This window comes from Passer domesticus, chromosome 1, assembly GCF_036417665.1.
Source record: "Passer domesticus isolate bPasDom1 chromosome 1, bPasDom1.hap1, whole genome shotgun sequence".
NCBI lineage: Eukaryota > Metazoa > Chordata > Aves > Passeriformes > Passeridae > Passer > Passer domesticus.
Window position 1 is genome coordinate 73,128,325 of NC_087474.1, and position 12,615 is coordinate 73,140,939.

At 41.3% G+C, this 12,615-nt stretch overlaps 1 protein-coding gene and 1 long non-coding RNA gene across 5 annotated transcripts; one reads left to right on the top strand and one right to left on the bottom strand.

Annotated features, from left to right (window-relative positions):
• The first annotated feature begins 1,728 nt into the window (after positions 1-1,728).
• Positions 1,729-7,370, top strand: LOC135303053 (transmembrane protein 14C-like). 4 transcript variants are annotated; one of them, XM_064424311.1, is made up of 6 exons: positions 1,729-1,897; positions 2,011-2,094; positions 4,574-4,675; positions 6,539-6,626; positions 6,810-6,855; positions 6,928-7,370. In XM_064424311.1, the coding sequence occupies exons 2-6, from the start codon at positions 2,019-2,021 to the stop codon at positions 6,934-6,936; spliced, it is 321 nt and encodes a 106-aa protein (XP_064280381.1). In that variant the 5' UTR covers positions 1,729-1,897; positions 2,011-2,018; the 3' UTR covers positions 6,937-7,370. The 4 variants fall into 4 exon arrangements, with proteins under 4 accessions (XP_064280381.1, XP_064280370.1, XP_064280362.1 ...); XM_064424300.1 differs by having other exon boundaries at positions 1,745-1,901; positions 6,810-7,370; XM_064424292.1 differs by having other exon boundaries at positions 1,748-1,897; positions 6,810-7,370.
• A 249-nt stretch (positions 7,371-7,619) lies between these two features.
• Positions 7,620-10,745, bottom strand: LOC135303072 (uncharacterized). Its single transcript, XR_010364605.1, has 3 exons — positions 10,630-10,745; positions 9,522-9,629; positions 7,620-7,951 (listed from the first exon to the last, which is right to left on the bottom strand). It is a non-coding gene; the product is annotated as an uncharacterized LOC135303072 (long non-coding RNA).
• Positions 10,746-12,615: the final 1,870 nt, after the last annotated feature.

Sequence of the window (12,615 nt, forward strand, 5' to 3'; positions counted from 1 at the left end):
AATGTCTGCCACTACTAAAGCAGTTTTTATTGTTTGAATTTTTAAATACATGAGCTCATGGACACAGTTATCACAATTGCAGAAGCAGGTTTGCAGAAGCACTAGGAAAAAAATCCAGTCTGCATGTAATTTTAAGATTAAAAAGCAAAATTTCCATAGAATTTGGATTCTAAAGTTTGGACTTAGAAGTAAATATTACACATTTGTAAAAATCCCAACCCCCTGTGTAGTAACAAAGAATTATGCATCTCATGAGACTCAGAACAATTTGTGAACTGGAGACAGAGAAGAACAGTCCTTAGGGGAAAACCCTTTTTTTTTTTTACCTTCAGTGAATACTCTACTACTAATGAGTACTTGGCAATTTGTTGTGGTTGCATCTTTGTGTACATCTTCCTTTTCAGCACATTTTCCATTCTAGTTTTCAGGGAACTGCTTAGAATGGTAAAGGGGAGGCAGCAGTGCAGAGGAGATGTCAGCAGTGACAAAGCTGTCCCTGTCAGAAGGGGTGGGTGTGCATGACACTGGGAGAGGAGATGGAGCCATAGCTGCAAGGAACAACACCTCAGGGAGCAGCATCTCACCTGAGCCCCAGGTGAGTTCAACAGCTCCAAGCTGCTGTGGATTTCTTCCAGTTCTCTGCTTCCCCTCTTGGGGAATCCCTGTGCTGGATCACGAAGCAGAGCCCAGTGAAGCTTGAACATCATAGCTATTACATAGCTTGAATTAAATGGAAATACCATCCACTACAGCTTAGATATGTGTTAGTTGTGGCACTTTGCATGGAGGAAGGAGATTCCTACTGAGAAACCACTGAGGCCAAGAAAGGAATTAAAGTGCTCCCCACTTTCTGACCATTACGCTAATTCATAAAGATGGCAAAATCTGAAATGCAGCTACAGAAAGCTGCGTTTTGCAGAAAGTACAGGCCTCTCATGTTTGATGCCTTCTATTATGAAGAGGAATCAAAGCCCTTCAGTTTAGGGATCTGGCTACAGGAGTACTTTTTCTTTCTATATGGTGAAACATCCATGAGAAGGAGGTGCATGGGCAATTGGAGTAATATCATGGAGGACTATTTATATTAAGAAAATCCATTTCAGCACTCAGAAAAGAGAAAGAGTTCAGCTTAGTGGGGAGTTATAAGCATCTCTACATTTTTCCAGACTAAAAAAAAAAAGCCAAACATTTTCTTTACAAAGTGTTTCCATCTCCCACTGTTGAATAACTTTTACAGGAGAAGGCTGCTTTTCCTGGTGTAGTAGTCTGTAATTTGGAGGTCCTAGTGTTCCGTACAAGAGCTACACTGAAATTATTGATGAAAGCTGGAAGCTGTAGGCTGCCAGAGTTGTAGCTCGTGCTACACCAAAACCCAATCCCAAACACTCAGCTGTGCCACGTAACCCCACTTCTGGATGAGGACCGGGATGGATTAGGTGCACAGGACTGCAGTTCCGCAGGAGCTTTGCCCCACACTGAACATGAGCACAAAACCTGGTTTGTCTGAGCCATTTGCAGGCACCAGGACTTGCTCGGGCATCCCCGACAGCCGCCTCCCGCCGTGCGGGGGATTCCCGGGAGCTCTGCAGCTAGATGGAAAGGCACAGAGCCTCGTCCTCCGCAACCCCTGGCTGAGAGCCTCACCCTGCCCTGCCTCTTGGGTGAGTTTTCGCTTGCTTTTCGCGCTCGGAGCGCTTCTTCCCTTCCCCAGACCAGCCGGAAAAGGGAAGCTTTGGGCGGTGCGTGGCTGCCCGCCTCCCCTTCCGCCGCCTGCTCCGCCCCGGTTGCTGCGGAGCGGGGCAGCGCCAGGTGGGACCCGCCGTGTCCCTGTGCCCCCGGGCTGCCTTCCCGGCAAAGCGCCTTCGTCTCTTGGGCTCGCCAGGGGCCTAGGCTTTAGGCAGGTCTTGCTTGTGGAAAAGCCCGCCATGGCAAAATGCTTTGCTTTTAAAATTTTTCCTCCCTTGAAAAAGGTTAAGAGGTGCTGATCTTCACCCCAATTTTCTCTTCCAGTTTTCGGCATGGCAGTGGACTGGCTCGGCTTTGGCTACGCCGCCCTGGTGGCATCAGGAGGGATCATTGGCTATGCCAAAGCAGGTAGGGTGCCGAAAGGTGCTTCCATCTCCCTCCCTCTTCCCCCACACCCCCTCCTCCCTCTCCCCAGTAACTTGGTGTGAGCTGGGCAGCTTTTTACGAAAGCCTCCTATCTCGAAGTTGACCCATATGTAAATTTTATCGGTTTGTGCCATGTGCTGATAACTTGCTGCTGGTGGGGTGTGCTGGATTTTGAGTTGAGCTGGTGCTTTGGGCTGATAAGGCCATAATCTGCTTTCTGGTGCATGCTGATATCTGCCTGTGCTCTTTGGGTGAACTGTCATAAGTTTGCTTCAGAAGGGCTTTTTTCCTTGCTCTTTAAAATACAAGCATTCTGTAAGTGTTCTGTATCTTCAAGTGACATAAATCACCACTTTTCCTCCTTAAGAGATTTATTCCCATTTTAATCTTTGATGATAACAGTATACTGCAAGCTGCAGAGAGCTTTCAGAACTATCTTTTCTCCAACTAGAGCTGAACAGTGCAAATCAGTCCTTAAACTTGTTTCTCTTCTGGGCTCTGCATCATAAGCTTACCCTCTGACCTACTGCTTTCATTTCCTGTCCTTTTTCTGAGTTCACCCTCCTCCAGCCAGAACTGTGGATTCATTCCTGATGCAACACTGTCTCTTTCAGCTTTGAAAATCCCTAAGCCGTCTTGGTTTTTATGATAGGAAGGGGCATTGCTGAAGTCAGACTCTTCTAGATAGATGCTAGTGCCTATTCCAGTCTCTTTTCCATTGGCTTGGATTTATCCTTTGGTTTGTGAGTGGAGTTTAGAACAGAAAGGATAATACTGGGAACTTAAGTAACTAATTGCATCTGTATTTCTCCAAGGCCATTGTGAAATGATGGGTGTCTTTCTTGTCCTCTGGAACCGAGTTGGGAGGACATGGTTATGCTCAGGCAAGGGAATCCAGGTCACAGGATTATTGAAGTGGAACAGAAACTCGTGTGGTAACTGCTGGAGAGGAAAGAAAAAAAAAACAACCATACAAAGGAGCTGTTGTGTGCTTATTAATAACTTGGAGAAACCAAAAGAAAATGGAACTTTCACGCATAGAACTAAGTTATCTGATCTGTTCTTTTACAACCCGATCTGTCTACCCACACAGACAGGGGGCAGTAGTTGGTGCCTTTGGAACAGTATGAGAACATGGCAATCAAGGGGTGAGTGAGTGAGTGAGTGAGTGAGTGAGTGAGTGAGTGAGTGAGTGAGTGAGTGAATAGTGGGTGACTTATTGATTCATTGATTGATTTTTCTGTCTTCACTTAGCAAGTGCTCTGGGTCCCTGTGTTTTGAGATGTAGGAACTTCTTTAGCCAGAGGTGATGTGGTTGTGCTATAAGTGTATGTGTCATATTTGCTTAAACAATGCCTTGAGGTAAAATTCAAGGAAATGATGGATGTTTCTTGGCTCCCAGGCTTGTGGAAAGCATTGTAGCTACCACAGATTTGTTTTAAACTCATGTTCTGTGCAAAGCAGCCACCTAGTAGAGTGTGTACCTTTTCCTTGCACATGTACAAGTACATCAGGTGCTTTCTGTCATCTTTGTCTCTTGTTTTTTGTACCACAAGCAGGATACAAAGCAATATTACAGCAACCTTGTTGATGATTGAAAAATGATTACTTTCTGGAAGCAATGTACAGTCCTCCTTTAACATTGAGAGGAGATCTTTATCAGCTTAGCTTTTCAATCTCAAGTCTTTGGAAGGTGACCTCAGAAATGGAATGTATAAAGAACCACCTTCAGTAGCATTGACCTTAATTCTCCATTGGCCTTATGGAGGGCATTCACCACTCACAGTGATCATGCTAATTCATTACTTGATATATTCTATAAATCACCAGTTTAGGTGTGGTATCCTTTATTTTCTAGAAGCTTGGGATGATCATTTATACTGAGGACTTGATTCAAAGTTTAGGTGCATTTCAGGGAACCTTCTTGCAAAGTCTGCAGCTACCTTTGGCTCAAATCTCAGGTGTACTTAGGAGATAGGACCTCTCTAGTTCAACTACGCCCTGCTCCTTGGCAATTCTTTCAATGCCCTCCTGCCCAATTCCACTCACGTGTCCTTTTTCTGATCTTAAATCCTTACAATTTAGTCCTACTATTTTACTGCCTCTCAAGGAATTTTTGTAATACTGTTTTGAAGTAACATGCTTCAGTTTGTGCAAGGAAAACACCAATTCTTTTGTTGTTCTCATTATTCTTTCAAGAATGTGCTAATGCCTTTTCTGTTAGAGAACTAAATACTAATTCTGTATGTATCTTATGCAAGAGTAATTGAAGTGTTTCTTGGTGCTGATCAGCATGGTCCCAATATCTGAAAACCCCCCTTCTCTAATCTTCTTTATGTCAATGAATGATGAATACCCTTTTTTTTTATTTCTATAATTTTTGGTGTTTTACAAAACAGTTAAGCTGCTGACCAGGATAATCTTCAAGTTTCTAAGCATGCATTATCTTCTATTTATTCAGGTAGTGTTCCATCACTAGCTGCTGGCCTTTTCTTTGGGAGTTTGGCTGGACTGGGTGCTTATCAGGTCTCACAGAATCCAAATAACATTTGGGTTTCTCTGAGTAAGTAATTTAAAATTTTATTTGAAAAGGATTTTATTTACCCTATATATTTAAAATGAGTACCTAAAAGTCTTTGCAGAAGAGTTAAACAATGATTATGCTACAAATCTAACTTCAGTGCTTTCTAAACTTTACTGACCTGGTGGCTGCCAACATGGATCTGTCTCATACTGATGTGTTTGAAGGATCCTAATGCAAGGGAAGTGCTAATAAATGGATTTCTGATATTTTTGTCTGGATCCTTTGAGCATCCCGCAGGAGGCTGTAATATTTTGGGAAGTGAGATTTCCCCTTCAGACTGACCATACCCCTAGCAGACTATTTTATTATCACAGAAAATGGCAGAGATTGTGATTGGCTTATTTGTATAAATGACAAATATGTGAAATTGCAAAGGTGTTGATGCCTGGGGAGATCTAAGAGAGAATCAAGCTTCAGTAATGCTGTTTCTTCCTTCCCAAAACTGGAGCTTCCCTTGCCCCCCATTTGAGAAGGTAACTGTGGAGAGTTACTGCTTAGTCAGTGTTTAAAGAGCCACCACTGACTACAGCATTTTTTCTCTGGAGCAGTGACAGAGCATCTGCCTCTTTGACACGTGAAAGTCAGAAGTGAAAGGGGAAGGCCCAGCATTTCTCTCCACTTCAGCTTTGTTTACAGGCAGTCCTCTTCCACACCTACTGGCCAGGCCAAAAGCTGTGCATGGTCAAACCTTAATAACTTAATAAACTGCTGATACAGCAAGGTTAAGAAGTATGAGATGAAGTGTTTTCCCAAATGTGAGAGACAGATGCATTTCTGTAGCTCAGTAGCATATGGAGTATTTTCCTGTTCATGCTTTAAAGTTTTTGGAGAAGATGTGTACTGCTGCTGTTTGAAACAAAATTTCATTGTGAGGTGTGCATATTCTGAAGACAGGCTACTAATTAGAGCTTGAAGCATTTTAATACTGAAATATTTTTGTTTTATTGTGTGTTAGACTATGGTCCCAGTCTCTTACATATCTCATTATGTGAGATTAATAGATGTCAGTGACAATACTTTGGCTGGTGTTAGGGAAGAAGGATGTTATGGCTAGGACTGAAGATGAACTGGATCCTGCAGGACCAGTCATCACATAGAAGCAATGGTAGGGGATAAGAGTTGGAACAACAAGTATGTAGCTGTTACCACTGGGTAGCAGGTGCCTACTAAGGATGAGGATATCATCAGTGTATGTTTTTCTTATATTTTTTAGCATTCAGTATTTATTTGAGATACCATGTTCAGGGACTGTCCTTTCTATCTTACTGAGGCAGTGAAACTACCGGGCTTCTGTCTCTGTGTCAAGTGGTCAGGACAATTAACTCTCACCTTGGTAATGCTTAGCACACTTCCCTTTCGAAGTCATTTGAAAACAAATTAGTTAATTCTCAGAACATTACTACAAGTTAAACATGATGCTACATGTTACACATGGTTGCTACAAGTTAGACAAATGCTCTCTCCCTTTTTTGAGAAGTGAGGGAATTGTGTGCACAAGTTTAGTGATTTGCCTGTGTGGAGAAGGAGTGAGTTCTAGACCACTGTATCATAAATTATTTCCAGTCTCAAAAAGAACACATTTTGAAAAACAAATTTGAGAAGTATGTGCAGAAGCATATGGAGAGCACTGTCTGCTAGAACTTGATATAGAATACTTACTATTTACAAACAGAAACATTTTAAAATCTGCACAATTTATTGATTCTCTTAGTCTGTTAAGTGCAGTAACCCTGTTTTTCTTTTTACTTGATGCTGCTACTTCTCTCTGTTCTGTTGGTTTTTAATTATGTTACTCCCACACACGCATCTCTGCTGACTGGACTGTACAATCTCTCATTTAAGTTACATCTGGAGCACTGACTGCTGTCATGGGAACAAGATTTTACCACTCCAGAAAATTCATGCCTGCAGGGCTAATTGCTGGTGTCAGGTACAATCCTTTTCTTTAACTTCCTGTGTGTGATTTCTTATTCGCTTAATTAAACTGAGATGGAGTGAATCATATTTTGTGTATTACTTTTTTTCCCCATGCATCACTTGGATGAAGTATCTGAAAATGAATTGACAAATTGTTGTTGTAACTGTTAAATTATATGTTTTTCCCCTTATACAGTTTGCTAATGGTTGGAAGATTAGCACTGAAGATGTTGGAAAAGCCCCAGGAAAAGTAACTGTTAATTTTACATCTTAGTATTTGGAAAAGGAAACGTGGTCATGGAATTGCATGAATGCAGAAGTGAGAAGATGGAAAAATTTTCTGCATCAAGACATTTTTTAATCTTTTTTTGTAAGTGGGAATACAATAATGGGACAGATAGTTATTATACGAGGTAGAGCTGTTTGTGTATAGAGAGAAATGGGTCCTGGCTTTGATTTTTCTGGTATGTTTCAATGTATTTTAACATTTCCATGTTTTTATATTCCAAAATATACTTCTGACATGTATGAAGCAGATAGAAAATATCCTGTAATTAAGAAAATATCTACAAAGAGGCACCAGGAGTAACTGGCTAAATACAGTAGTGTGTCTCAAACCTTTTACACTGAGTATTATGGTGTGCTTTACCTGTTGCATTCTGAATTGATATACCATGTCTTTATAATGTCCAACAGATCTTGCTTTTTTATTGTGAAATGATGCTTTTCTATAAGTAAAATTTGTTACAAACCTTGACATGGCCTTTTTTTTTTTTTTTTTACAATTTCTGTGTTTGGGGACAGGGCTATTTTTTTCACCTTGTTTTCTCAGTGGAAGTCTTTGCAGTGGACTGTTAGTTTCCAAGTGCTGTCTTTCAATGATATTTAAAAATCACTTTATAAATGGAAGAACAGGAGATTAAATTATGGGCCTTCATTAACATTTAAGAAGTTGTTTGAAAGGAACTTACCCTGAGGATTAATTAAATGAGATTTGTGCTAGGCTAAATGGGCAGCTGAATGTGATCTAGGCTGTATAACTGGAGTAAAATACCCTAACACTGTGTAATTCTGATCTTACAGACTTATTTGACAATAGAATGTATCAGCATTTTATTTTTATCTCTTAGGAGAGTGACTGTGCCTCTTCAAATGTGTCTTTACTAGGAAACCCTGGAGTCAGAAGGGTTCCTTGTTGCTGTGATGCCTGGAGACTGAAGTGTGGAAGAGGCATCAGTGGCATCTGGTGCTTTTGTTGTCACTCCATCCTTGATTGCTTCTCCTGTACTGAGTCTTGCAGTTTTTTTTAGTGCAGGCACAGCTCACATGGGCTTAGCACTGTCATGGAAGGGAGAAGCAAGAAATGTGTGAAAGAAAATCCTTCATCAGCTTATTCTTTAGCGATACATAATTACTGATAAATTAGGATTCTTACCAAGTGTAACTCTATTTTAAAGTGATATTTTATGTAGTGACTATTTAGGATTTTACTTTGGGACCTTTGTACCACTGATTATATCAGAACCTTGTCAACTGCTTAACATGATAATGGCAAAGCAGGTTTAAATTAACTTACATGTTACACACTTTCCATTGTGTAGTGTTTAAAAGAATTGATAAAAAATGTCTCAGACTGCATAAAGCAGATACCAAAGTATGTAATTTCTCCATTTTTTTTGGCCACTTCAATGCTTGTATTTCCTTTTCTGGAAATGGCATTTAGTAGTATTGAGTCAGAGTGACATTTCTACTGTTGTGAGTCAATGGTTACCCATATGGTAGTAGACAGGAAGCTATTGTAATAGAAAGTAGTAATTACAAACAGATCTTTTGATGTTGGGCCAGTTGTGCTGTGTCTTATCAATTCTCTTAGCAAAAGTTATAAAATTAATTCCAGGTTTTTGAATACATTTCATATTGTAACCTCTCTTGTTTCCAGGCATCTAATCTCTAAAAAACCTGATCTGTACAGGATGAATCTCCAGGGAGCAACACTGCAAACATGTTAAAGCATGTCTGAAATTCTAGTTTCAGTTAAATTATAGTCTCTTTTGACTATACTTTAAGCAAAATCTAACAGAAGTTTTATAATTACCTTTTTATGTATTTAAATCACCCCATGTAATTGAATAGAAAATTCCATCATTGATACAGAATTTTTTACAGCTATTCAAGAATTAAAGACATAAATATTTTTCTCCAGATTGCCCCTGCTTTTAGTCTGATTGTTAACTACTTCTAAAAGATTTCTTTTTGGGTTTTTTTTTCCACTGAGTCTCCATGTAAATTGAGATAATTACTTCTGCATTAAATCCACTGTGGCTATGCCATGGCTTGAGTAGAACTTCATCTTATGAGTCAGCTTGTACATGGATTTTGGAAAGAATGATTTAGTTATTTTTGGGAAATGAACTGCTAAAATAACTCTTCAATTAAGGCTGCTCTGTTCAAAGCACACTCTGAAAATAAAAATATTAGTTTAATATTTCTTACAGTTTCAGCTGTCAGCACAAGCTGAAATGAATACTGAATTTTTTTAAAAGGTCCAGGAACAGGAAACTAGTTTTACTATACACATACTGAGTCACTGGGACTCAACAACTGAGAGTTTAATCACACATCCAGAATGTTACAGAATTGAGAGAAGAAAAGAATTTGAGTTGTCAAATCCTCGTTTCCTAGAGTAAGGGCCCAGGTGGGTTCTCCATTCCACATTCACTTGCCTGATAGAAACTGGGTGGCAAGAGGAGATGTCAGGTATTTTACCCTTCTCTTGAGTGGCTTGCTCAGAACCAGAGGAGGGAATTTTCTAATCACTTTAGTAGGTAAGTGATCTCTTGAAAGTAGGAGTTTGTCCTAAATGTTGTAATTTTTGTTTAAGCCTGTCTTTGTAATAGGAGTTGCTTACCTTAAGTCCTGGAAAGCAAGAGATGTCAGGCTCCCTTCAGTTCCTGCTCTGGATGGGTTCAAGTTCCCTTCCCAGGGAAGGGCTCCTTCCCTCAGACCAGGGGATATTCTGCAGGGAGAATGTTGACAGGGAGAGTCACACACCAGCTGAGAAGAGTTTGCAAACTTCCTGGGATCTGGGGGAAAAGGATCAACTATTTTTTTAAGTCTTTTTTTAAAGCTAGATAGTAAGTGGCAAAAAATGCAGAGACATCCTGAAGCTGAGCAATGCAACTCAGATTCCTCTCTGCCCAGAGTGGACAACCTAGATTTCACCTATGTGTTTGCTTCTGGTTACCTCCAGGGTCTCCCTTTCAGGATCTTACCTGTGGTGCCCCAGTTGCTGACACTGAGGCAGCATCACATCCATACAGGTTTGGAATGTTACAGAGCACCCAATTAGTGAAAATGTGAGCAAATATTTTGGGGGGATGGTCAAAATATTGGACAATTGAGTGCCTCAATTATGGCTTAGTCTTTCCAGGTACAACACTGAGACCCCTAGTTCAGCAGTAATATACTCAGGCTTAATTGCACCACTGAGTTGAGGTTACTCACAGACTGGTAGATGTCACCACCTAAGTTGTTCTTCCAATTGATGTGACATTTGTAGGTAGCAAAAAATCTCTTTAATTTAGTACAAATGTGTGGTATAGTGTAAGAATTCAGGCAATGTTACATTAGTAGTATGGGCAACTGTCTTTCATAAGCCAGCAAAGGAGGATGGGAGGTGGATGAAAAATGCTTCAAGTGGAATGGTTTGGAAGGGAAGTAGTCATGTGCTGTCCTACTTTATCCCTTGTTGTAAGAATATGGTACAAGCCTGTTTTAATGCAAAGCGAGTCCCCTAACTCTTGTTCTGCTGCAGGCTTTGAAAGTGCAATTTGCCATGTCCCAGTTCTGTCAGTCATTGTGCTGGGAGCTGTTGGCGCTCTGTCATCACCAGCTGAGGGTCAGTCTGTGCTGAAACTGATATGGCCTGAAGTATTACACAATTATCCTTTTGTGGTGTTAAAATTGCTGGCTTCTTGGCATCATAGTCATGCTTTCTGACTGCACAGCTTAATCACCTGGAAAAATGGGAGGGGCAAACAAAGGTCAGGAGAACCTCCAAGCAGTTATGACATGAAGAGGAAAGTCTTTGTTTCTCCAGAATCCCTACAAGTAAAAATGGAAAAATGTTGTGTCAATAATAGCACAGAGGCATCTGCCCTCAGCTCCTCTCCTACTTCCTTGAAATGCCATGATGGAACAGATCAAAGTGCTTATGCTTCTATGCAATATCCCCAGCTCTGTCCAGTGCACAAGTGACTTTGGGTGTTCCCATTATTCTTTTTGTGCTTCTCTTCTGAGCTCTGAAATAGAGATAGTGTTTTCTGTATCCCTTGCCCTCTCTGTCTTTTACATTGCTGTCTTACACTGTGTGTGGCATAAAATGTTCCCTGCCCCAGGAGCAAGAATTGGTAGCTGGAACTGATACTGTTTTAGAGCTGGTAGTTCATACAGTGTTTTGATACTCTTTTAGAAAAACCCTCATGAGAAAAAATATGGTACAACTAAAGTCTATTTGCCTTATTTCATCAAATGTTAGCATTTGCTAATATATTGCTATTGTATTTTGAGATCCTGTCCTGCAAGCACAGTAACTAAGTGGGATTAAGCCTTAGTGCTAATATTTAGAATCAGAATATTCTCAGTTGGAGGGGACCCATGAGGATCATTGAGTACAACTCCTGACTCCACACAGAACAACCTAAAAGTGAAACTACATATCTAAGATCATTGTACAAGTGCTTATTGAACAACAACAGGTTTGGGACCATTGCCGCTTCCCTGAGATCTTGTTCCAGTGCTTGGCCACACACTCAAGAACAAGCCCTCTCCTCTCCTCTCCTCTCCTCTCCTCTCCTCTCCTCTCCTCTCCTCTCCTCTCCTCTCCTCTCCTCTCCTCTCCTCTCCTCTCCTCTCCTCTCCTCTCCTCTCCTCTCCTCTCCTCTCCTCTCCTCTCCTCTCCTCTCCTCTCCTCTCCTCTCCTCTCCTCTCCTCTCCTCTCCTCTCCTCTCCTCTCCTCTCCTCTCCTCTCCTCTCCTCTCCTCTCCTCTCCCCTCCCCTCCCCTCCCCTCCCCTCCCCTCCCCTCCCCAATATATTTTTCTTTTATCTCTTTTCTTTTACCTTTTTCATTTTTCTTTTTTCTATCTTTGGGGGTTTTTTTTTGCTTTTCATTTTTTCTTCTCTCCCCCCTTTTTTATCTTTGGTTTTTTTTCTGCTTTTCCTTTTTTTCTTCTCTCCCCCCCTTTTTTCCTTTTCCCCTTTTTTCCCCCCTTTTCTTTTTTTTCCCCTTTTTCCTGCCTTTCCCCCCCCCCTTTTTTTTTTTGTATTTTTTTCCATTTTCTCCTCGATGCTTGTTTGTTTGTTTTCCCTGGTTTTCTTTCCCCCTGTTTGCCTGTCAGGCGGTGGCTGGCTGTGCCGGGAATGCCGAGCTCTTGGCAGGCTTTGCAGCGGAGCCGGGAGAGGGCGGCAGCGCGGCTCCGGTGCTCTCAGCCGCGGGAGAGAAACACCCCACCCACCCGAGACCTGGAGACAAGGATAAATAATAATCAACCTAATTCCACTGTAGGGTTTGCCCACTTGTCGCTATCTGGCCTGGAACGCCAAACGCTGCAACACAAATGCTCGGCTCTCTCAGCTGCATAGGTCTTTAGCTTCTTCATTACCTCTGCGCTGGCCCGAGAAATGAAAGGAAATGATCCTGGGGCAAAAGGCTTTTCTCACCAAGCATACTGTGCAATCCAATGGTCGTGCTGCTAAGGAGCTGACAATAATCGCGCGAGGAATGAAAATAAAACCCTTCTGCCACTCTTCTTACACCCCCTGAAGGAAATCACTTATCTGCGTTGGAAGATCAGCCCAGTCTTTCTCACCTATTTACAGCAAGAAACAAAATCTGCGGGTTGTCAGCCTGATTCACAAGCAGAAGAGATGTAGCAGGACAGGCCTCCTTCTCTAAGCCCTTTTAGAAAACACATAAGTGTTTTGGTTTTGTAAGCTGTTGGAA